Here is a 25,859-nt window from a genome sequence, read left to right on the forward strand (position 1 = left end):
TTTAGATTGTGGAACAAATAAATAAATGAAAGAAATGGAAATGTACACCTGAAGTTTACAACATCGACTAGATAAGAACTATGGAAACTATGAAGGGGCAAAAGGTTTATATTTGCCTCCCAACTTTGGACATACATTCTTCATATTTACAATAAATATTATCAATTATTTAAACAAGCAAATATGGAATGAAAATCGTAACACTTGTGCATAACACCATAAAATGCTTGAAATGCATTGTAGCCCTTAGTTGTGGAGTGGTAACCACCTAATAATGGTCTTACTCATATGCACATATTGACACAGTACAGGTGAGAAATGTAAATGAAGAATACAAAAATTTTACATTCTACAATACATTGATTTCGATAAGAGTTAGTGGTGATATGAGTGAACGATAATAGGAAATTAAGTTTATTTTTAGTTTCATATATTTTCTGTATATATCAAAGATATATAGCGCTAATATAAAATGTGTTCATATTTTGGCGTCAAGGAAAATTAGCTAGGAAGTTATTAAGTATTTTTAGAACAACTCGAAAGAGTTGTAACAGTGTTCGAAAACCAATCTCTAAATTATGGACCTAGGGACTAAGATTTGTTTTAGACTTCCTGATCATAATACCGTCCTGCAGGTAGAGATCTGGGCAATCACGGAAAGCGTGACGTGGTGTTGTACAAACGCTAGGAAGCTGAATGTGAACATCTTTAAGGAAAATAATATTGCTATAAGGGCAATAATAACCATTAACGCAAGTGTAAGAAGAAGATTAACGCCTTCTCTGAGTATGGCAAAATCTGCATCGTTTGGATGCCGGGCCATAACCGAGTAAGGGAGAATGAAAAGTCAAACGATTTGCGGTGAAGACAAAGAATTGCCGTCGAAAAACTTGGTTAACCCGAAGGTTTTTGGGTCGACGCAGTCCGAGATAAGGACGTAGGCGACGATCGCTCATGTAACACTGTGGAACAGCGAAGCAGTTGATAGGACGGCGAAAATCCCATTGACGCTGAAGGCCAAAGAATTGCAGTCGTTAAACTTGGTTAACCCGAAAGCTTTTGAGTCGACGCAGTCCGAGATAAGGACGTAGGCGACGATCGCTCATGTAACACTGTGGAACAGCGAAGCAGTTGATAGGACGGCGAAAATCCCATGGGGTAATCCTGATCGTGAGAGGATGAGGCTTTTACAGGAAGAAAGTAAGAAGGAGGTCAGTATAGCTTTTGGTGTCATAACGGGACACATAGGACTGCGAGCTCACTTATTCAAAATCGATCGGTGTGGCAAGAGATGGCATGTGTAGGGCATGTGGGGACTTTCAACAACTGTGTCAAGTCCGCTCCAAATAGGTCTATAACTTGATATAGCTCCCATATACACCCATCTCCCGATTTGAAATCTGGAGCCGCTGGACACCATACTTTTTGTCCGATTTAGCTATAATTTTGCATGTAGTGTTTTCTTAGGACTTCCAACATCTGTGCCAAGTACAGTCCGAATCGGTCTATAACCTGGTATAGCTCCCATATAAACCGATCTCCCGATTTAACTTCTTGAGTCCTTACAAGCCTCAATTTTTGTCCGATTTGACTGAAATCGGACAAAATCGGTCCTAATCGGTCCTAATCGGTCTATAACCTGATATAGCTCCCACATAAACCGATCTCCCGATTTGACTTCTTGAGCCCAAGATAACCACAAATTTTGTCCGATTAGGCTAAAATTTTATATATGGCGTTCCTTTATGACTTTCAACAACTGCATTTTTTTAGAACTTCCGGTATCTGTGCCAATTACAGTCCTAATCGGTCTATGACCTGCTATAGCTCCCATATAAACCGATCTTCCGATTTGACTTCTTGAGTCCTTACAAGCCACAATTTTTGTCCGATTCGGCTGAAATTTTGCATGAAGTGTTCTGTTATGACTTCCAACAACTGTGCCAAATACGGTCCTAATCGGTCTACAACCTGATATAGCTCCCATATAAACCGATCTCCCGATTTGACTTCTTGAGCCCTTGATAACCACAATTTTTGTCCGATTTGGTTAAACTTTCGGTTCAAATCGGTCCATAATCTGATATAGCTCTCATATAAATCGATCTCCTGATTCTTGAGCCTTTGAGACCAAATCGGTCTATAACCTAATATAGCTCCCATATAAACCGATCTCCCGATTTGACTTCTGTAGTCCTAACAAGCCGTAATTTTTGCCCGATTTGGCTGAAATTTTGCATGCGGTTTTCTGTTATGACTTCCAATAACTGTGCCAAATACGGTTCAAATTAGTCTATAAGCTGATAAAGGTCCCATGCAAACCGGTCTCTCGATCATCCTTGTTCGGCTCCCAATCCTTAAATATTTGCTGGTTTGACAGAAGTTTGGTATGTAGAAAAAAATTTTATTAATTTTTAACAGGATCCATGGTGGTGGGATCTCCAGTTTCGGTCCGGCCGAACTTTGCTCGTATCACCATGGAGTTTGGTAAAGCTACCAGTATCATAACAGCGGTTTATGTTGGAGTTCGCAAATACTTTTTTTTGACGGCGGTGTTTGAGTTCGTCACCAACAGCCGGTTGTTGACCACTTTACGACATAAGTTTTCCACAGTGGGCTGGACACTAACGATGTAAATGATTCCTCCTCACATACATTCCCAGCTTCTGCTGTCGAAGTAGCCTTAGTTTGCCTCTTTACTGCTAGCCCCTACTCTGAGCCCAATCCTACCGCATAATCCATTTACACAGAGCTTCTCGGGTCTAGTGGCGGAGCCATTCCCTTCGCTTTTGAATCCTAGCAGGTAGCTACCGTTTCAAGTAATCCACCTGACTTTAGTAATGTAGATTATATTGGGTTGCCCAAAATGTAATTGCGGATTTTTTAAAAGAAAGTAAATGCATTTTTAATAAAACTTAGAATGAACTTTAATCAAGTATACTTTTTTTACACTTTTTTCTTAAGCAAGCTAAAAGTAGCAGCTGATAACTGACAGAAGAAAGAATGCAATTACAGAGTTACAAGCTGTGAAAAAATTTGTCAACGCCGACTATATGAAAAATCCGCAATTACTTTTTGGGCAACCCAATAGTTCCTCAAATGAGAGTTCAGCAACAACTGCTATGTAGTCTCCTGAGTACCCAAACACATCGCTTCTGTAGGAAAGAATTCCTTAAGACTTGTTGAGGTTTTCGATACACTTGGTAGGTCAGCGCTGAAGCAGAGCCTGTGTTCTACGTATGTCAACAGCATTATGTTCTGCTCAGATCACATTTTTGAAATGAAATGAAAAGAAAATTTTTAAAATTTAATAGTTGATAGCTGGCATCATTTCTTTCAGTGTGTTTTTGTTTATCAAAATAAAAATTTCTTTATTTTTTCCTTTTACCTAAAATCATCGCCAACATTCCAAAACATACCGCAGAAGAAAAAAAAATCCAATATGGCGAGAAAATGCAAAACTCCTTCCAAAGCTCAAAGAGAGCCTATTAAAACTCGCCATAAAAGCCTATCTTGCCAAGCAACCAATCTGCAATCGAGTTTTTTTTGTTTGTAGCAAAAACGTTTTTGCATGTCTGACTCTTTTTTGCATCTGTAAATGCAAAATAAAACGACATAAAAATGAAAAAAAAGGAGAAGCAGCCAAACCAATCTCCTTGAGTTTCTCCGGACCATTTGTATGGGCATCCGTCCGTCCGTCTGTCTGTCGGTCTGCTTATTTCTTTTTGTGCATCTGTACAAGGACCATACAACAAATACTTTGACTTTGGCTGCTGGCACCCCAACCAATCAATCAAGTTTTTTGTTGTGTTTTTTTTTTTTTTTTTGTGGCAACCATTTGGCTGTGACCAGCAAGCGGCGACATACGCTTGGACCAAGTTGGACTGTTTGCACCAACAACACAAAATTTACATTGCAAGGTGCAAAAGAAAGCCAAGTTTAAACGTAGTTATGCATGTTTTTTTTTTTTTTTTGCTTGCTTCCTAAACCTTCTGTTGGCCTACTCGAAGTTATTTAGGTGTTTGTGGCATTGGCTTTGTTTTTGTGGCTTCATTTCGATGTAGATGGCATATCATCGCGCAACGTTCGTTCCATGTGAATGTGCATATTTACCCAACAATCATCTACAACTCCATCTTCATGTTGTTCTTCATGCGGCTTCATCAGCATCTCCAACTTAGCGATGAATCTCAGGCAGTAGTGACAGTCGTCTCCCAAGAATGACTGTTATTAGTCGTCGTCGTAGTCGTTGTCGTAGACAGACTTCTCATACATACGGCCTCCGGTCCCCTTGGAACCTCCATCAGCCTAGGAGACTGATGGACTCCTTTTTCCTCCCTTCTACTCATGATTCCGCATTGTCGCCTTTGTATGGTTGTTTTTTTTTTTTTTTTTTTGGTTCTGTGCCGTTGCTATTGCAAAACCTGTGGCAGCCATTGAATCATTTTATGAGACACCACTTGGACGCCATCTGCATTTATTGAAATTGTCGTCTGTATATCTTTGTGTGTTTTGCATTTTTATGTTGTGATTGTTTTTTTTTTTTTTTGTTTTGTTTCTCTTGTTTTTGTTTTGTTCCTCTTAAACTATAATTTATGCATTTTCGTATTGGCTGTTTGCTTATTTGCAAAACACCCTGCTACCAATTTAGTCGGCTTGTTGGGTCTACAAGCCATTGGTTAAACTTTTTGTGCCTTGAGGACGATCAAAACTGTTCAGCTCTATGCGATTGCAAATATGGTCTGTCCTTAATCACCAGTCTTGATAAATTTTGATAAAATTTCTTTGTATATTGGGGAGGCCACCTGGGTTCAAATCCTGCGAGACTTCTTCTAGGTTGAGGAAATATGGCTAAAAGTACGGCTGACTAAGAATCTACCACAATCTATATATTGGGTTGCCCAAAAAGTAATTGCGGATTTTTCATATAGTCGGCGTTGACAAATTTTTTCACAGCTTGTGACTCTGTAATTGCATTCTTTCTTCTGTCAGTTATCAGCTGTTACTTTTAGCTTGCCTTAGAAAAAAAGTGTAAAAAAAGTTCTAAGTTTTAATAAAAATGCATTTACTTTCTTTTAAAAAATCCGCATTTACTTTTTGGGCAACCAATATATTTTTGTTAATGAAGGCGCAGCGGAGCGGGCCGGGTTCAGCTATTTCTTTATATTAAGGGAACAAATATATAATATAATAAACAAATATATAAATAATAATATAATATATATTATAAACAAATTGCGTGACTGATTGACTAACTAACCGATTGACTGGCTGACTGTTCATCGCCCAGCCCAAACGGCTAAAGCTGTTATCATGAAATTTGTTACGAATGTAGGTTAGGATAGGTTGGAGAGGATGGTACCAAAACATTGACTTGATATCCGCTGTGGCCTTATGTGGCCCATAGTGATTCCTCAGTCTTCTCTCTCCGTCAGACGCAAAGTCTTCGTTTGACTCCATCTCCTCTACTTCAGACGGTCCGTCAAGGCACTTTCTCATACCATTTGGACGATAGTAAGAAGTCCTTGAGTATGACTGCACCTACCCCTCCAAGCTCCTCAGGTGCCTGAAAGAAGAAAGATCCAAATATTCTATTCAAGCTGTGAAAAAATTTTTCAACGCCGACTAGATGAAAAATTTGTAATTACTTTTTGGGCAACCCAATATTTCTACTACGACATAAAGCTGGATATTGGCAAAGGAAATGAAAGCTATCTTCCGGAATGTCAGTGCTATGACACTATCCAAAGATATCATCATTTCTGATATCCATGCGGGTTAAATGCGTACTTAACTTGTTTCTATTATGCCGCTCCGATGCACTTTCTCCAAAGATAATAGCTGGCAAGCATTACGTTTCGATCATTCATCCCAAAGTCGTTTTAGTCTGCTCACAGCCTACGGCGTCATTCCATGTATCGCACCTCAAGCATGTAGAAGAATCCCGAGAGAGGTGGATACCCGTCCCTTACCGACATCATTGGCAGATTCACCCCTTGCCACGCCAGCATTTCACCTTTCTCCTTTCCTTCTATGTCCTTATACCCTGGTACCCAGCACAGGGACAAGTAATGGCTCCCTTTTAGGCGCAGTAGACTATCTCTACATCGGTCGAATACCTTGGATCTTGAAGCTGTACCTGAGATAGAAGTTCCTCCTAACTATCGCTGAATATACGAAGATTCCTTCGGTTGATATCCGAATGCGATATCCAAAACGATCTCGGCTACCCTTGCCATTGCATAGACCATATCATCCACCAATTATTCTATGTTAACATTGGTACTCGGCCGAGGACCTGCATTATTTGTCATAAAAATTTTAATTATATATTTTCCCCAGAGTTGTCAACGTCAGATGCAACAGTGGTGAGACAGTGAGACGGTGGAGCATACCTGGCATCACTTTATCTGCCTTTCAACTCTCCGACACCGCCACCCACGTCGGAGCTGCACTGGCTGGTGAGGAAAGCAAAACAGACAGGAAACGAGGTACTAATAGGGTCCGATGCGAACTCTCTCCACATTTCGGGGCCAAGCCCTGGCAGAGTTTTTGAATACTAACGACTTGATAACACTTAATATTGGCCTAATAACACTAATAATTTGTTAATAGGATTAGGGAGGAGATATTCGATGTGACGATATGTTCGGAAAATCTAATCGATGAGGTTCAGGATTGTAGGGTCTCCAAGGAACACTCTTTCTCTGAGCATCGCTACATTAGGTTTAGAATAGCACGGCCAGCGCCGATTCCGATAAGCTTCCGGAATAAGTTGAAACCTACTGGACAAAATTCGGAAGGATACTCAAAAGAAGGCAAGATAATTTGGTCCAATGACGTGGTTTTTCAAGGACATGCGGCTCCGTTCACTTAATGAGCCATTAACAATTATCACGTTGCATTTTCTTGATGGTGCTTGAAACTGGGCCAGGGTTTCTTGTTGTCATACGTGTTAAAAGAGCTCTTCTTGAATGATATGTATTGTATTTAATAACTTGAATGAAAATGCCTTGCCGTTGTTAGGGTTTCTCTAAATTTGTTGAATGACACAAATCGATCAACGTCTTTTTTTCATTTATGAATGAGCGTATCTTATTTAACGGTGACTATATACCTGAGTAAGCACGTTTGCTCTGCAAAATTTTCAAAACTTCCAAATTGATGACTCCTCACAAATGTGGTTTCTGCTACAAAATCGTCCCCAACAGGTAGCCAACGGAAAAACGGACATCATAAAAAGTGGATTTAATAAAAAAAAGTAATGGCTCCCTTTTAGCCGCAGTAGACTATCTCTACATCGGTCGAATACCTTGGATCTTGAAGCTGTACCTGAGATAGAAGTTCCTCCTAACTATCGCTGAATATACGAAGATTCCTTCGGTTGATATCCGAATGCGATATCCAAAACGATCTCGGCTACCCTTGCCATTGCATAGACCATATCATCCACCAATTATTCTATGTTAACATTGGTACTCGGCCGAGGACCTGCATTATTTGTCATAAAAATTTTAATTATATATTTTCCCCAGAGTTGTCAACGTCAGATGCAACAGTGGTGAGACAGTGAGACGGTGGAGCATACCTGGCATCACTTTATCTGCCTTTCAACTCTCCGACACCGCCACCCACGTCGGAGCTGCACTGGCTGGTGAGGAAAGCAAAACAGACAGGAAACGAGGTACTAATAGGGTCCGATGCGAACTCTCTCCACATTTCGGGGCCAAGCCCTGGCAGAGTTTTTGAATACTAACGACTTGATAACACTTAATATTGGCCTAATAACACTAATAATTTGTTAATAGGATTAGGGAGGAGATATTCGATGTGACGATATGTTCGGAAAATCTAATCGATGAGGTTCAGGATTGTAGGGTCTCCAAGGAACACTCTTTCTCTGAGCATCGCTACATTAGGTTTAGAATAGCACGGCCAGCGCCGATTCCGATAAGCTTCCGGAATAAGTTGAAACCTACTGGACAAAATTCGGAAGGATACTCAAAAGAAGGCAAGATAATTTGGTCCAATGACGTGGTTTTTCAAGGACATGCGGCTCCGTTCACTTAATGAGCCATTAACAATTATCACGTTGCATTTTCTTGATGGTGCTTGAAACTGGGCCAGGGTTTCTTGTTGTCATACGTGTTAAAAGAGCTCTTCTTGAATGATATGTATTGTATTTAATAACTTGAATGAAAATGCCTTGCCGTTGTTAGGGTTTCTCTAAATTTGTTGAATGACACAAATCGATCAACGTCTTTTTTTCATTTATGAATGAGCGTATCTTATTTAACGGTGACTATATACCTGAGTAAGCACGTTTGCTCTGCAAAATTTTCAAAACTTCCAAATTGATGACTCCTCACAAATGTGGTTTCTGCTACAAAATCGTCCCCAACAGGTAGCCAACGGAAAAACGGACATCATAAAAAGTGGATTTAATAAAAAAAAAACAAGTAAAAGTATTTGGGAAAAAATAAAGAAAAAATTCTAGGGAGATACATACGGTATTAAGTAAAAAAACATATTGAGTTGCCCAAAAAGTAATTGCGGATTTTTTAAAAGAACGTAAATGCATTTTTAATAATACTTAGAAAGAACTTTAATCAGATATACTTTTTTTACACTTTTTTTCTTAAGCAAACTAAAAGTAACAGCTGATAACTGACAGAAGAAAGAATGCAATTACAGAGTCACAAGCTGTGAAAAAATTTGTCAACGCCGACTATATGAAAAATCCGCAATTACTTTTTGGGCAACCAATATTTTACGCGCGATGTTAATGAAGATGCAGCGGAGCGGACCGGGTTCAGCTAATTCGTAATATTAAGGAAACATTTCAGATGCAAATTCCCAAATATATTATGGCCTAGTTCCTATGATACTTGGGTGGTTCCTCTAATTCGGTGTTTGTCACCCTACCAGCTGTTTTTTATGTGATTTGTTTTTTCTTCATTTCTTGAGTTTCCCTCCAGCTTTAGCTGATGTTCGGTTTTGCGGCATTAAAAGCTTGTATGCAATTTTCTGTATGTCTTTCTTTAGTTGTTGGTCGTTCAATGCTGTTGTTTTTTGCGGCCTGTCACTTTTGTAGATATGGCCGTCGAAAAGTGCATGCGTTTGCGTGAGTGTATGTCTCTGTGTGTGTGTGTGTGTCTTTGGAAATCAATAATCAATGATTTGTTTTTTATTTTGCAGTAGTTTGTCACTTAATATGCAACATTTTTTTCCATTGCTGACTGACTGGCTGGCTGGCTGGCTTATGCAGCCATGGTTGTTGTAGTTGATGCAAGTGGCACGTCAGCGCAGCTATTCGATGTCATTGAAGAGCCATTAATCATTTGATGTACGCACCCGAGTGCATTTGTGTATTTAAACACTAAAGCGGCAACAGAAGAACTCTTTATACAGAGTCAAGCAGCACCTTGAGTTTCTACCCCCTTTGAGTATTCCTTTGGCAAAGTATCAGCAATGGACTAAGGACTAAACCAAAATGTGGCATCATCAGCACATTGTCATGTTTGCAGGAAATGTTTTAGGTTTTTTTTGTGTCCGCTCAACGTATGTTAAATATCACAAACACTACGATTTGCTAGTGTCTACGCATATTCAACAAACACTTGCTGTACTGCGCATGCGTACACACACACACTGCAAAGTTCTCTCTCTACAAGTATTGTGTGTGATTTTCATATTTGCTTGTTCTCAGGATCGTTATGAATTACAACTCTTTGGCAGCATCTCATTAGAGATTCAAACAAACATTTCTCACATCTTATCTCGCAGAAGTAATCACAAACAAACAACCAACCAACCAACCAAACAACTTGCAAGCAGCCAATAACCAATCAATCGTAGTATACGATCTGTTGTAAAGTTGCATTGCAAATAATCTTTTCCTTTTACATCACCACAAGTAGTTGAGAATTATTCAATAATTATGAGGCTTCTGCAACACAGCGTCATGAGGCTGAAGTGTTTCTTTTTGTGAAAAAAAAAAACAACAACATTAACGTAAATATTGAATGTTTAATTCATTAAACCAACCATTGCTGAAGTCAGAGTTATACGTACCACTTGTCGTCTGCATGCAGTCCCACAGCATTGAAAAGCTGATTAGGAATGAGATTGAATAGTTAATGTCATTGCGGTTAAAATTATGATTAGCTACGAGTACGAATCTTTAGGTTCTATGGAGATAATTCCTTGCATTAATGAATATGCATGTCTTTGTTTGGAAATCTTTGTAAACGCAGAGAATGCTACATATGTGGAAAAACTGTAAGTTCAGGTATAGCTTTCTTGTTAGAGAAAAACAATATCTAGGTTGAGGGAAGCACCGTAATTTTCCTAGAATTTGTTAAAAAAAACGACTTTTTTAAAAACCGGTAAATGATTTGGACTTTTGATGAAGGTTGGTTAAACTCAAAACAAAAATTGAATGTCAATTTCAAATGAGATTTTCCCTAAAGATATGAAGTCAATGACAAATTCTTCCACAAAAGTTGAAAGAGGTTTTTCAAAAGAGAACATTTTTAAACGAGTTTTTATACCCACCACCGAAGGATGGGGGTATATTCATTTTGTCATTCCGTTAGCAACACATCGAAATATCCATTTCCGACCATATAAAGTATCCATTTCCGACCATATAAAGTATATATGATCAAGAATCACCTAAGACGATCTAGCCATGTCCGTCGTCTGTCCGTCAGTCTGTTGAAATCAAGCTGCAGTCTTTAACAAATCAAAAGGTCGAGCCGAACTTTGGATACCCACCACCTCGGATATAAATGAAAACCCCTTTCGTCACAATCCGATGGAAATTGGATAACTTATGCACCCAAATTCGACACGGATATTGGGTGGGCAAATAAATATAAGTCACTGTTGGACATTGTATTTCAAATTTCAACAAAATCGGGTAATATATAAAGTTTTTATGAGCTTTAGACCGTTAATCGGCACATCGGTCTATTTGACAGCTATATCTAATCGATCGGATAGCGGGTGGCCTAAAACTACTTACTGTTCCAAATTTCAGCGAAATTGGATAAAAAATAAAGCTGTTATTCGCTTCAGACCCTTTATCGTGATATCGGTCTGTATGGCAGCTATATCTTAATATGGTCCGATCCGAACCATATTTGGGATGGATGTGGGGAGAACTAAGACTACCCACTGTTTTAAATTTCAGCGATAACGGGTAATAAATAGGCCTTTAAGGGGCTTCAGACTCTTTATCGACAGATCGGTCTATATGGCAGCTATATCTAAATATAGTCCGATCTAAACCATATTTGGGTCCTATGTTGGGAGGTGTAAAACTATTCAATGTCTCAATTTTCAGCGAAATTGGTTAAAAAATAAAGCTTTTATTGGCTTTAGACCCTTTATCTGGAGATCGGTCTATATGGCAGCTATAGCTAAATATAGTCCAACTTGATCCATATTAAGGTCAGATATCAGGAGGCTTAAGATCACCCTCTGTTTCAAATGTCAGCGAAAACGGGTAATAAATAGAGTTTTTAGGGGCTTCAGACCCTTTATCGGCAGATGGGTCTATATGGCAGCTATATGTAAATATAGTCCGATCTGAACCATATTAGCATTTATCTGGAGATCGGTCTATATGGCAGCTATAGCTAAATATAGTCCAACTTGATCCATATTAAGGTCAGATATCAGGAGGCTTAAGATAACCCACTGTTTCAAATTTCAGCGAAATCGGTTGAAAAATAAAGCATTTATGGGCATTTATCTCAGGTCGGTCTATATGGCTGCTATATCTTAATATAGTCCGATCTGAACCATATTTGGTTCAGATATCAGGAGGCTTAAGATAATCCTCTGTTTCAAATTTTATCAAAATCGGGCAATAAATAATGCTTTTATGGGCTTCAGAACCTATATCGGCAGATCGGTATATAAGGCAGCTATACCTAAATATAGTCGGATCTGAGCCATATTTAGGTCAGACATCAGGAGGTTTAATATAATCCTCTGTTTCAAATTTCATCGAAATCGGTTGAAAAATAAAGCTTTTATTGACTTTAGACCCTTTATCTGGAGATCGGTCTATATGGCAGCTATACCTAAATATAGTCCGGACTGAGCCATATCTAGATCAGTAGTGGAATTCTGTAACTATTAACGAAAATCGTTTAGTTAAATTTATCGAAAAAAAAATTGTTTGCACTAACGATTATGTTATTCTCTAATTCCTAGTTAACAGAAACCGATATCGTTTTTTTTTATTTGGTAACTCTACCCATAAAAAGAAAAGCACAAAGAGGAATAGACAAAAACAATAAATAATTCTTCTAGACTGACAAATCTAAACTCCTATTTTATTAAAAAAAAAAATAAATAAAAAGGTATGTAAAATGAAAAAATAAATTAATCAGGAACATTTGTATATTCATATATAATTTTTGTAGAATGGCGTCTAAAAGAAGCCGTGCCTCCGGTGAGCAATTGAATGCAATGGTAGACTTTATGACCCAAAACCCTGTTTTTGCCGGAGGGAAATTTGCTAAGCTCCATGGCAAACAGGAAAATGAACAAAAATGGGCTGAGTTAAGTGACAATTTGAATGGTCTTGGTGGGGCATTTAAAACCATTGACCAATGGCAAAAGGTAAATATCTGTTCAAGTCGCTTAAACGCTTTTATAGAATGCTCAGCACACGTAATTAAACGCAACCAAAAGGGAGACAATCAGCGGTATCGAGTGGAGAGTCTCCGTGAGAGGCTTGGCGGCACCGGCTCTTACTTAAATAATTAGTGCGTATGATACTCGACTTATCGCTTTTAAAAAAGCAATGGCCTTCCCGTGGCGATCGGTCCAATGGACCGGAGCAAGATTGTTAACCTATGGAGCTTGACGAGAGTCGCTACCTCCACACACAGAAATGTAGCTACAACAACAAGGAGCTTATATAAAACAAGGAAGCCATACGATAAATTATGCCATGGAACAGCAAGGAGACTTTTGCAAATAATATAATGCCAAAAGTTTCAACACGAATTTTAGCTTCCGCAAAAGGTTTGGTTCATGTTTGCTCCAAATCGGCTCACAAACGTCGGCTTTTGAAACGTCACGGTCGTACTCTGCAAGATATTTTTTTTTAACGATTGTTGGATCATATCATAATTGAAAAATCGGATCATAATTGATTGTAGCTACCCGTGATGGTGGGCATCCGAAGATCGACCTCGCCGAACTTATTACGGTTTTGCTTGTTTTTTATTCAATTTGTTCTTGCAGGTATGGGCTGACTTGAAAAGCAGAACCAGTGTGAAAGTTCGAGAGCGAAAGAAGCAGATGGCCCTTACAGGAAACCATCCTCTTTCGGAGGAGCCTGTAACGGAACTGGAAAAGCGCGTAATTTCTCTAATCGGGAAATGTTATATAGAGGGCCACGACGAAGTTAAAGAAAACGTTCCTGCAGAGGAAGTAAAATTAATTATTTTTCTTTACGAAACCGAATTAATTTGTATATATTTTTTAATAAGGCTCTGCAACTCCGCATGGAAGATGGAGAAGACATCTGTCTTCATATTCCACCATCAGAATTTGAAGCCACATTGGAATATAAATGTGAGACTCCATTTGCAACTCCAACAACAGCGAAGAAGACGCCAAGGAGCCGGATGCCAAAAAAGGCTTTAGAGAATGATATTCAAAAACAATTTTTGGACATTGCTAACAAGCATGCAGAAAGTTTGAAGGTATTTTTGCTTTGAATTTATATGTACACACTTTCTTACTTCTTATTTTTGTAACAAGATATTAGCTGAATGTGCTGCAGCAAATGCTGAAAACGGCAAGGTGATGGCGGACGCTATTAAAACCTTGGGAACTGGTTTGAATGCAGTAGCTGATGCATTTAATAACTTGGCCCTATCGATAAACAAGCTGTAAGTATTCGTTTTACACTCAAAATGAAAAACCTTTTGACATAACCTTTATCCAGTTTGTCATTAATATTTATACCCTCCACTATAGGATGGGGTATACTAATTTCGTCATTCCATTTGTAACACCTCGAATTATTCGTCTACTACTACTTAGCACGTTTTTTATTATCTTACTTTCAGACAATGAAAATGACAGGTTTCGCTAGAGTCTGTAAATTGTCCATGTGTTACCTTCATGTTTTTACAATTAATATAGTATAAATAGACAAAACTTGTATATAATACAAAAAAAAAAAAAATTAACTGATAAATTTTTGTACTTATTTGTATTTATGTATATTTATATAAGAAAAAACATTTCCTTCATGTAGCTAATCTAAAAGACATAACTTGTATAAAATCCCAAAAAAAGACTGAATTGATATAATTTTGTAATATTTTATGTTTATTTTTTTATATTTTTTATAATATAATAATAAAAATAATATAAAAAAATATTTCATTTGTATTTATTTTTGTATTTATCTTTAGCCCATCATAGCCAATTCTTAAACGATATTTCAAAAGTTTCACATTGGCCAATTTTTATTACTACCTTTACTTTGTAAGAATAATAGAAATGATTACGTTTTAATGGGAAAAGTTAACTAAAACTTGGAGGAAACCGGAGTACCGTTTTGTGCATAAATGTACTGGCATTATTTTACTGACATATCTAGTATACAGGATAGAAATAAAACCTATATCTCGTTAACAGTACACTTATATGTTCATATGCTCTCCTTTGCAAATGTGCAGAATATTTTATACTGCTCAGATCAACAGATAAAAGGTGGGATTAATTTCCACATTTTTTTTGCCGTTCAGACGTAGATGTTTTGAAAAAAAAAAAATTGCCCACAGACTTATGTAAAGAAATTTGTAATTAAGCGGTCTTGGATGCGCTTCGCCACTGATGTTGAATTGGTTGTCGTAGTGCTATTATCGTGCTGATCTAATTCGTACTCTAAAAATTCGTACTCCAAAAACTCCTCCACAACGTTTTCTCTTGTATGGGCAAGATATATGTTGTGGAGCGCCGCGCACCCGTTTACTATCTTTCCTGCAAATGCCGGCTCATACAAAAGGGTTCTTTGACGCGATAAGCATCTCCACATCCCTTTCAGTACTCCAAAAAGTCTTTCAACGGGGTTACGTGATTTGCATAAAGCCTCATTGTACCGAAATTTGGGACTACCCGCTGGTTGGTTTGGAAGGGGTGTCATTAGCCATGGCTCTAACGGGTACCCAGAATCACCTGTATATAAATACAAATATAAGTTTTAGGTAACTTTCATAAACATAAACCAAATCACCAACCAATTAAAAACATGTTGTGTTGTCCATTTTCGAAACTTCTCTGCATTACTCTACGGACCGCCGATGAACTCCAAATATACGAATCATGCCGAGCTCCCGGGAATTTGGCATTCACATTCAGAATTTTCAACTTTGGATCACATATCTAAATTTATAAACAATGTTATGGCCAACAATACTCAGGGATTTTAAGCTAGTTTACCATTTGGACATTTAGTGAGTGGTAACCGTGGTGATTCACATAAGATTCCTCATGAATTTTTGGAGCCAATATTGATACATGAGAGCAATCTATTGCTCCTATGGTACCTCCCACAAAAGGTGAGGGCGCCGCAGCAAAAGTTGCTTTTGCAGCTTGGCGTTCAATATGAGTCATTGGAAATTTAACATTAGGAAAATATAAGTTTTTGTTGATGGCATTTGTCACACGATGTATGCATCGACTTATTGAAGGCTGACTCATGGATATGCCCCATTGCTCCCCTACAGGTCGTTGGTAGCATCCAGTTGCAAAAAACCGAAGAGCTGCGAGAACCTAAATATAAAAAAATATACTTTTTTTATGTTGCCTTTTTATGCATATACCTTACCTGTTTCTCTGTGGACAAAGCAGTTATTCTTGAGCCTCTTAAGTCTCCATCAAGTTGGTGGATTAGTTCTTGGGTCGATTCCGGAGTAAGTCGGTAGAGCTTTTTAAAATCTTTCTCGCTTAATTCAAATGGGTTTTCCATATTACGAAAAGCACGCCTGTTTATTGGTTGAACACTCGTATCGAAAATTGTTTGCGATAAATCAAGAGCCAAATACTCTAAAGCCATTGTAAATAATTATCTTTATTTGCTTTGTTAAAATAAACACCAAATAATTTTCCGTCGTTTAGTTCTCGATTTTCTTTTCGTTAAAGAAAACAGCTGATTTTAACGATGTCGATTATCGCTAAAAGTGGGTACTGAATACCATATTCGTTAATTTTTCTGCTATCGCTTTTTAACGAAACGATGTTCGTTAAAACACTTTACAGAATTCCGGTACAGATATCAGGAGGCTTAAGATAATACTCTGTTTCAAATTTCAGCGAAAACTGTTGAAAAATAAAGCTTTAATGGGCTTTAGACCCTTTATCGGGAGATCGGTCTATAAAGCAGGTATATCCAAATATGGTCCGATTTGTTCCGTTCATGAAATTTACCAGCGTGCATCAAAAAGAAGTATCTGTGCCAAATTTCAGCTCAATATCTCATTTTTTGAAAGCTGTAGAGTGATTACAATAGACGGACGGACCGGTGGTCATTAAATCGTCTTAGAATTTTACGACGATCCGATATATATATACTTTGTAGGGTCGGATATTGATATTTCGATGTGTTGCACCCCTACGGTGACGGGTATAAAAATAGAGATATTGAGCTAAAACTTTGCGCAGATTCTTTTTGTGTCCACAAGCAGGTTAAGTTCGAAGATGGGCTATATCGGACTATATCTTCATATAGCCCCCATATAGACCGATCCGCTGATTTAGGGTCTTAGGCCCATAAAAGCCACATTTATTATCCGATTTTGCTGAAGTTTGGGACAGTGAGTTGTGTTAGGCCCTTCGACATCCTTCGTCAATTTGGCCCAGATCTGTCCATATTTGGATATAGCTGCCATATAGACCGATCCTCAGATTTAGGGTCTAAGGTCCATAAAAGCCACATTTATTATCCGATTTTGGTGAAATGTTGGACAGTGAGTTGTGTTAGGCCCTTAGACATCCTTCGTTAATTTGGCCTATATCGGTCCAGATTTGGTTATAGCTGCCATATAGACCGATCTCTCGATTTAAGGTTGTGGGCCCATAAAAAGCGCATTTATTATCCGATGTAACCGAAATTTGGGACAGTGGGTTAAGTTGAGCCCCTCGACATATTTCTGTAATTCGGCCTAGGTCGATGAAGATTTGAATACAGCTGCTATATAGATCGATCTCTCGATTTAAGGTTTTGGGCCCACAAAAAGCGCATTTATTGTCCGATGTCGCCGAAATTTGGGATAGTGAGTTGCGTTAGGCTTCTAGACATTCTTCTGCAATATGGCATAGATCGGTCCAGATTTGGATATATCTGCCATACAGACCGATCTCTCGATTTAAGATCTTAGACCCATAAAAGGCGCATTTATGGTCCGAAATAGTACAAATGCCTTCGCAAATTACAAAATACGCATCAGATCTCGGTCAGAATTGTAGAAAAAAATTAAAGTCGAATATCTCCGAAACCAGTAGAGTGATATTGTAGACCTCAAATGCAAATTTTGCCCATGAACATTCCACTAAGGAACAGGGGCAAACTTCTCATCTATCAATGAGTGCAGTCCGATTCAAGTTTAAGCTCAATGATAAGGGGCCTCTTTTTTGTAGTCGACTCCGAACGGCATGCCGCAGTGCGACACCTCTTCGGAGAGAAGTTTTACATGGCATATTACCTCACAAATGTTGCCAGCATTAGTTTTCTGATGGTCTCGCCAGGATTCGAACCCAGGCGTTCAGCGTCATAGGCGGACATGCTAACCTCTGCGCTACGGTGGCCTCGGTAGACCTCAAGCGACCTCGAAATACCAAGGTGACCAACTTTTGGGGGCCTGCCAAAAGGCGCCCGGACAACCTGGGGCATTGAAATGTTTCACATGATCTCATTACCACGTCTTCTCTAACCATTTCTTTTTTTTACTAATTTTTTTTTTAGATTTTCTCCCACTGTGATTTGTCGGCTTGTTGGGCAATGACTTGACTTAGCCCCAAAAAAAATTAGTCTAAAGGCATCAAAAACGAATGAAGCAGTCAATCGACTGGGCCATTTTTTGAGATAAAAATCTCATCAACCTTACTCTTCAATAAATCGATTGTAAAGTGTGCTGTGTGGCTTGTGGCACCGTTCTTTTGAAAATTCAGGCCAAAAACAATCAGTGAGCAAACAATCATTGTGCATTCACAATAACGGCACCATTGGCATCGACGACCAAGAAGTATGACCCAATATCGCCACCGGCATGCAAACCTCGCCAAGCAGTAATTTTTTGTGGATGAAATGTTTATTCGTGAAGCACATGCAAATTTTTACCTGGCCAATAAGGCAATTTTTTATTATTGACTGAACCATTATGAGCTTCGTCACCGAAGATGAATTTGCTCCTAAGTAGTTGTCACCGACTCGGAATTTTGTTAGTAAATTTTTATGATTCCCAGACGTTGTTCATTTGTGTACTTTACCATGGTGAAAATGTTTTAAGTTTGCTGAATAAATTGCCAGTGCAAGTTCGATGATAGGTATAAAAGTGCGTTCACAAACTAAATTCGAAAATGTCAAGCCCCTTTTGGGAAACCCTTTATATGAAATTGTTCATTGCTTAACAAACCAATGAAGGCCTTTAATATTTGGGCATATATAACTTTTGTTCCCTCCGCAGCATACCCTGAAGTGCGATTTTATCCTCTTTTTTTCCTTATTATTCACTCAAAGGCCTCACCTACCTATCAAAAAAGCTGAAAGTATTTCCCTGAAATGGTAATAGATAAATATCGTTATACCACCACCCTCACATTGGGTTAATTTCATTAAACTTAATTTAAGTTAATCGATTAACTAAAATGCAATAAATTATAAATGTTAACCTATTTTCAGGGAGTTCCAATTACACCTATGCCCGGCTGTAAGCCATCAACATCAACACAAACAAATGGTTGACAATCAAAAGCTATCAAATGTTTATTGGAAACTAACGAACATGCATACACCGATATACCCGCCCAGGAACAGCTAAGGTAAATATTCTCACATCAGCCATTATGCCCATCTCCACCTTTAAAACTAACCAATTCTCACGTTAAATGTCGCGCAATGAACACCACGCCAATGATTGTCATCAAGGCAGGAAAATGTATTACCAATGAAAATTGTCCTCAGACACGCGTCATAAAGGATCATTTAACAAAAACGTTGGTGTTTTGTTTTTTTGTGCCAACCTTCTCCACCCTCACTGTGCTTTCCAATAGGGCCAAAGACGTTGGAGGAAATGCTTGGCTATGACGATAAAAAAAACTCAATCGCCCACCCCCTGAGGTGAATGGTTAGGAATTAAAAAACCACATGCTTTAGGGTGAGAATGTGCTCGCCAGGACGAATGGATAATGACGCCAAAACAGTGGTTGTTGACATCTAGCCATTCATGGACTTACTTAGGCTAATGACCAAATAACAATGACAAAAGTTTTATAAGCGGCAACTGCGCGCCATGAAGGACGGGTAATGAGGGCGATGATACAATAATAAATTGTGATATAATGTGACAATTCAACTAAAAAAGGATTTTAATATGCGTTAGATGTTTGAATGGTTCGATAAATGTTTGATTTGTCTTAAATGGAACGTTGTGTAGGGATTTTCACTTCATAGCTTTATTGTTGGGAGAAACAAAGTTCTGTGGATCGAAAATCAAAGAAAGTTTAGGTTGAAAAAGAGGGTGCGGCTATTATTCCGACCCATGCCCGATTTGCAGTAATAATGCAATAAAATGGTAATTTGTTAACCGTTTTTCTTAAAATTTTGTAGGAAGGATTTCCTCTTGACTCTCGACATCAATGATGAATTTTATAGAAGTAGGTCGAGATTTAGATATAGCTCTCATATATATATCGCTCGATTTTCACTCTTAAAGCCACTGCAAGCGCACTCATTGACCAATCTTCCCAAAATAACGTACAACGCTTTCCTCGACGATTTCCACAATATCAACAATCGTTCAGATTAAGAAATAGCTCTCATATATAAAGTGCTTATTTGTTACCCGATTCCAACGAAATTTGGCAGGACGGATTTTCTTATGACTCTTAATATTACTGATGAATTTCATAGAAATTGGTTCAAATTAAGATACAGCTGCCATTTATCTATATGGCCCGAGTTTCACTTCTAAAGCCACTGCAAGTGCATTTTTTCCTTACTAATTTTCCATACCACTCTCCTTAGTTGGTTCATGTCTGGTATTGTCCCCCCACCGAAGTTCATGTGTCTCTTAGCCATGAAAGCCTGGCAACGAAATAGGAAATGCTCCAACGTCTCATCATATTCCCCACATGCAATCACCTGCCGCACCGATTTTGCATAAGTGAGCACGTAGTCTTATGAGTCCTGCTATGATATCAAAAGCTATACTGACCTCCTTCTTACTTCCATTCAGTAATAGCTTCATCCTCTCACGATTTGGATCACCCCATAGGATTTTCTTCGTCCTACCTACTATTTCGCTGTTCCACAGTGTTACATGCAAGTTTGTAGGTCACGCTCTTAATTCGGACTGCGTCGACCCGAAAAGCTTCGGGTTATCCAAGTTAATTGCCGGCAGTCGGCACCGCCCGACTTTTGCCGTTCCTTATTGGTTTTCCATACCACTCTCCTTAGTTGGTTAATGTCTAGTATTGTGCCCCCTCCCCAGTTCCTGTGTCTTTTAGCTGCGAAAGCCAGACAATTACATATGAAATGCTTCAACGTCTCATCATATTCCCCACATGCTATCACTTGCCGCACCGATTTTGCATAAGTGAGCTCGTAGTCCTATGAGTCCCGTTATGATACCAAAAGCTATACTGACCTCCTTCTTACTTCCATTCAGTAATAGCCTCGTCCTCTCACGATTTGGATCAGTGCTGTTCCGCAGTGTTGCATGCAAGTTCATAGCCTACGCTCTTAACTCAGACTGCGTCGACCGGAAAGGTTTCGGGTTAACCAAGTTTATTGACGGCAGTCCTCTGCCCTTCACTGCCAAATCGTCTGCTCTTTCTTTTCCCCTAATTCCGTTATGGCCCGGCATCCAGAGAAGGCCCAGAGAAGGCGTTAATCTCCTTACACTGCAAGACTGTTCGTGACCTTACCGTCCTGGTTATTATTGCCCTTATGGCAATTTTACTGTCGGTAAAGATGTTCACACTCGACGATACCACCTCGTCCTCGTCCATACCACCTCACGCATTCCGTGATCGCCCGAATCTCCGCTTTCAGGACCGTATTATGATCAGGCAGTCTAAAACAGATCTCAGTCCCTGGGTTCTCAATGTACACCTTCAGGTACACTCTGTCCTCCAGCTTTGATCCATTCGTGTAACATGATCTTCCAGGTGGCAATACTAGGGTTCCATCAGTCCAAGACTGTGCCGATGGCAGCGGTGCCTCGCACTCGACTACAAGGTTCATCTCAGGTATCCGATCGGAAACCTCTTCCCTTCCTTTCAGGTTTCCTATCGTCGCCTCGATTATACGGTGATGGCATGAACTGCTCCCATCATCAATACATTCTCCCATCGCCTTAAGTCTCATAGCCGCAGTGGTAGGCTCACACTTAATCTGTATGTCAATGGATCGAATATCAAAAATAGTCTTTCGTGCCCTAGTGGGCGTGGTTCTCATCGCTCCGCCTATGCCAGGACACCTTGTTCTCTGAACCTGTTGTATGGTGTTTATGTTGCACTTTTTCTCCATAGCAGTCCACCAAACTACTGAGGAGTAAGAAAGTATTGGTCTAATAACGCTCCTATAGAGACAGTAGATTATCCTCGGATTCAGGCCCCATTTCGAGCCTACGGTCCATCCACATAGTACCCAACATCTTGAGCCTTTTCAGTACGCTCCTGAATGTGACACTACCAATTAAGTTTCCTATCCAAGATCACTTCTTAGTATTTGACATAGTCGGATATCGAAATTGTTTTATTGAGGAAACTTGGTGCGTCAAATTGTCCCACCTTCGCCTTTGTTGGGAACAGGCATATTTCAGTCTTCTCTGGCTTAACATTGAGACCCCTGGATGTAACCCAGTCATATGCCATATTCAAGAGCCTTTCTGCCCACCTGCGTAGCTGATTCGGATCTTTACCCCATAAGAAGTGTTATTATTATATAGTCTCCATAGCAGATGGGATCAAATCCCTCTTCAGTCAGCATCCGAAATAGGTTATTATGGTGGTCACCCAAAAGAGGGGCGATAAAATGCCCCCCTGAGGCGTGCCCTGTGCCACTTTCTTCCTTATATTTAGGTCAATTAATCCACCTGACCCTCAATTTATCTACCTGTTCCTTAGCATGTGGTTTATCCAGTCTCTAAGGACCCGGTCCAACCTGGCACTGGTTTAAGGATTGGATCAATGTGTCGGTCCGCTCATTGTTAAACGCCCCCTCGATGTCAATGCAATCAGCCAATGCCTATTTTATGCACAACCTCTTGCAGGGCAGTCTCCACCGACCTTCCCTTGATATGGTGACCTTCCCTATACATGCATGCCGACCTTCCCTTGACATGCATGCTATTTGTATTTGAACAGTTCCCTGGATGTCCTCTTTAGCACCGCCTGGATGTCCTCTTTAGCACCCGCCCCAGGGGGTGTGGTTACTTCCAACGAGCTTTTTGACGGTATCAATACATTCCGCTGACACAAAGCGCAGGGTCCCCTCTATACTCGCAGCTCAAAATTGTATGGGAAGATTCCCTTCAGATAACCCGTTCATTTACCAAATGCCTGGGACCGGCGATCTGGTGGAATCCTACCGGATGCTCGTCAGTGCATGATTGTATAAGTCATCTCATCTCTTTTGTGCATCCTTTCCACTCCGGCGTAAGAGGGCCGCTCTTTACCTTTCTCAGCGACCGTCTTCCCCTTCTGTGATGGCGGTGGCGTTCTTTTGAAAGTCACAATCCTCCTTGAAGACTCAGGGGCCGTGCGCTCTTCCTTCGTTGCTGTTTCGAATTTGTCTCCCTCCGCAGGACACTGTCTGGAGTTTCCATTGCGGGGGAGGTTGGCTTGGTCTTCCCTGAGCATTTGAAAGCGGAGAGCTCTTTTTCTTTTTCAGCGTCTTGGCAGTGTTATGCTTTTCGGCAGATATGATTCTCTTTCCAGTTCCCGTAGAAGTGCCTGGAATGTCAGTTCTATCCCTTCCAGCATTCTGCGCTTTCCCCCGATTGTGTTGCCGGTACATACTCCTCTATCTCCTTCGTCGCACATCGCATCGCTTTTTCGATCCGCTTGTGATCTTAGCAAATCCAACGCTCACTTCTACCGTCATCCCGCTGTCCTCCTCTCTCGATTCGGCTGCGATGACTGTTTCATTACCACTGTCGCTATCTGAATCACAATCGGAAACACCACCTTTACTTAAAGGCTGGAGACGAAGGGTGCATTCTTCTGTTTTATCCGTCTCTTTCTCATTTGTAGGTTAGGTTAGGCTAGATAAGAGTGGCAGTCCTTTACAGACTCACTTAGGCAATTTTAGGTCCATTGTGATACCACAGTAGTAGAATTGGACAGACCAAGGCTTCTAGCGGCAATCGAACCCACGACCCCTGCACTGGTAATACAAGCACGCTATACAACTAGGCTACCGGGGGCGCCCTCATTTGTTAGTCTGACTACTGATTGTGCGCTTGAAACATTACTCTCGACTACAGGTGCCAAGGCACCCACACCTATAGGAGGGGCGTACAACATGCTACCGTCTGAGGTCACCTCCGCAGCTGCTTGCTCTTTGGAGTCCATTTTGAACCTACTCCTGAAAGGCTTTAAAAGTTTTCTTCATAGGTAGTACCTATTCCGAGATACGGATTTTTTTCTTCGAGGAGTGAGATGAAAACAACGCCTACTTTGAAATTCCGACGATTTAGAATTGGAATGACGAAATTAACTTGCCCCCATCCCATGGCGGAGGGTATAAAAAAGTAGTAAAAGTGGTTTTTACATTTTTTCAAAATTGAATTTGATTGAGACACCTATTGCTGTGCAATAATCTTTATAGGGTTATTTCATCATGAATAAAATGGTGTGGGTAGGCTAGAGGATGTGTGGAAGACTACCTAACAAGAGATCATGAGTTCAAATCACGCGTCGGCAAAATTAATAAAATTGGATTTTATTAATGAAATAGTGGAGAGAGTGACCAAGAGAGAGCAAAGCAGTAAACAAAAGACACAAACAGCGCGAGCCGAACCAAAAAATTTGAAAATCACCACACACCGAAGCTGTGCAAAGCACATGTGGTGGCTGGTTAAATGGTTTTTTGTCTCGCTTATAGATTTATTGTTGTTGTTGTTATATGTTGGCTTGCAAAGAGTGCCTTTCAAATACTCATTTCTACTTTCGGACGCTGAAATTCAAAATAAATTGTTGCAGGAAAATTAACAAATTTCGTCGTCGCTTTTTCGACCAAAGTTGTTGTTTTTTAGAATTATTGTTATCTGTGCCATGATTTGGCCTCCTGGCCGCAGTTTAATTTTAGTTTCTCACTATTCTCACACTTTTTACCAAACGTGCCCCTTGATCATTTAATAACTTGGCAATAAAAAATTATTTTCTTTTCTACTCATTTACTAGTTACGCCTATTCATTTGTCCATTCATACAAAGCATGAAGTCGACAAAAAAATTCCTTTTTTTTTCCTTCGAGAATGATTTGCATTTTGATTTGCTTGCTTAAGGGGAGTATCGGTTTCACTCCAACTCATTGCAACAGACACAAAGAGATAGAGAGTGGGAAAAATGCAACTCACTTTTCCCCGGCTTTCCCATTCTCAGTTTTTTTTTATTATTTATTTTCAAATGTGATTTTCTGGTAAATTTAGTTTTCGAAATGCATGTAAACGTCCCCTGTATGTACATAGCTTATGCTAATGATTAATTGTTTGTACATAGAGCCAACTGGAAGCCACATCCAAATACACCCCATATTGACCAAGGCATTTTGATAGCGGGACAGACATCATAGGCTGATGAGCAGACAGAGCAAATTATGATTTGCATAAAATTTTGTTTTATTTGACCATTAGCCACACACACTCTACAAGAGAATGAGGCATGAAAGAAGGGCATGTTGTTCCATGACATTTTGCCAGGTCATCTTAAGGCGATGAGTCTCTAGGGAGCGTTTAGGCACAAGGATTTTTATAGAAATGTATGTGAAATTTTAAATTTGCACAGAGAAATATTAAATTTTATGCCACTAAACGTTTGGAAATTGTTTTGTTTTACAATCCTAGAATTCAACTCACAAAGAAAACTCAAATTTTTATAGGGACATGCTCACAAGCCCTTCTCAAAATCTTACGCTACCTATTGTAAACCTTTGATTTCTTTTTTTTTGCCTCTCTATGGTTAAGAGCACACTTTTTACTTCATGGCATATGAAGAGCTAATCTATTCACCGATCAAAGTCTCATTACACTAAATAATCTGCTAAAATCGTTCACCACGATATCCGAAAGTAGGAAAAAACACCACACTGAAGGTGGCTAAAACTTCTGTTAATATTCTGCCCACAGATAATGACACAATGACTGGTGTTAAGATGCGGGTTAACGAGCATCATAGAACTTTGGCTATACCCAGCTACATTTAGTAGCCATTTAAGCATTCGTCCTCGCTTCGCCCGGTCATCATTTTGTTCATAGATTCATTCATTCATGGGTCCGCTAGTCCATAAGGCCTTAGTGCGCCATCGAATCAAGTACAGCTTAACTTGCAAACTGGGAAAGATCTTTGTGCAGATCCTTTAGCGATAAATATTCC

General features: G+C 39.5%; 2 protein-coding genes and 1 long non-coding RNA gene across 3 annotated transcripts in view; 2 read left to right on the forward strand and 1 right to left on the reverse strand.

Moving 5' to 3' along the window:
- LOC131995768 (uncharacterized) overlaps positions 1-25,859 on the forward strand; it is a 151,801-nt gene that overhangs the window by 70,235 nt on the left and 55,707 nt on the right. The window contains exon 2 of the long non-coding RNA XR_009397616.1: positions 18,941-19,080. This is a non-coding gene — a long non-coding RNA (uncharacterized LOC131995768). The remainder of the gene's footprint in view (positions 1-18,940; positions 19,081-25,859) is intronic.
- LOC131995767 (uncharacterized) lies at positions 12,166-14,234 on the forward strand. The gene is made up of 6 exons (XM_059364797.1): positions 12,166-12,377; positions 12,441-12,639; positions 13,270-13,458; positions 13,518-13,733; positions 13,792-13,922; positions 14,103-14,234. The coding sequence occupies exons 2-6, from the start codon at positions 12,442-12,444 to the stop codon at positions 14,107-14,109; spliced, it is 741 nt and encodes a 246-aa protein (XP_059220780.1). The 5' UTR covers positions 12,166-12,377; position 12,441; the 3' UTR covers positions 14,110-14,234.
- Positions 14,347-16,310, reverse strand: LOC131995766 (putative nuclease HARBI1). Its single transcript, XM_059364796.1, has 4 exons — positions 15,872-16,310; positions 15,484-15,816; positions 15,282-15,426; positions 14,347-15,219 (listed from the first exon to the last, which is right to left on the reverse strand). The coding sequence occupies exons 1-4, from the start codon at positions 16,097-16,099 to the stop codon at positions 14,828-14,830; spliced, it is 1,098 nt and encodes a 365-aa protein (XP_059220779.1). The 5' UTR covers positions 16,100-16,310; the 3' UTR covers positions 14,347-14,827.

This window comes from Stomoxys calcitrans, chromosome 3, assembly GCF_963082655.1.
Source record: "Stomoxys calcitrans chromosome 3, idStoCalc2.1, whole genome shotgun sequence".
In the NCBI taxonomy this organism is placed as follows: Eukaryota; Metazoa; Arthropoda; class Insecta; order Diptera; family Muscidae; genus Stomoxys; species Stomoxys calcitrans.

What these genes read in the sequence shown, in the direction of transcription:
- LOC131995766 (XM_059364796.1), bottom strand. Translation starts at nt 16,099, where the DNA reads ATGGCTTTAGAGTATTTGGCTCTTGATTTATCGCAAACAATTTTCGAT. An exon ending in CTTTGTCCACAGAGAAACAG is followed by an intron (nt 15,817 to 15,871) that starts GTAAGGTATATG and finishes TTTTATATTTAG; the next exon opens with GTTCTCGCAGCTCTTCGGTT. An exon ending in ACACAACATGTTTTTAATTG is followed by an intron (nt 15,220 to 15,281) that starts GTTGGTGATTTG and finishes ATTTATATACAG; the next exon opens with GTGATTCTGGGTACCCGTTA.
- LOC131995767 (XM_059364797.1), top strand. Translation starts at nt 12,442, where the DNA reads ATGGCGTCTAAAAGAAGCCGTGCCTCCGGTGAGCAATTGAATGCAATG. An exon ending in CCATTGACCAATGGCAAAAG is followed by an intron (nt 12,640 to 13,269) that starts GTAAATATCTGT and finishes TTGTTCTTGCAG; the next exon opens with GTATGGGCTGACTTGAAAAG. An exon ending in AAAACGTTCCTGCAGAGGAA is followed by an intron (nt 13,459 to 13,517) that starts GTAAAATTAATT and finishes TTTTTTAATAAG; the next exon opens with GCTCTGCAACTCCGCATGGA.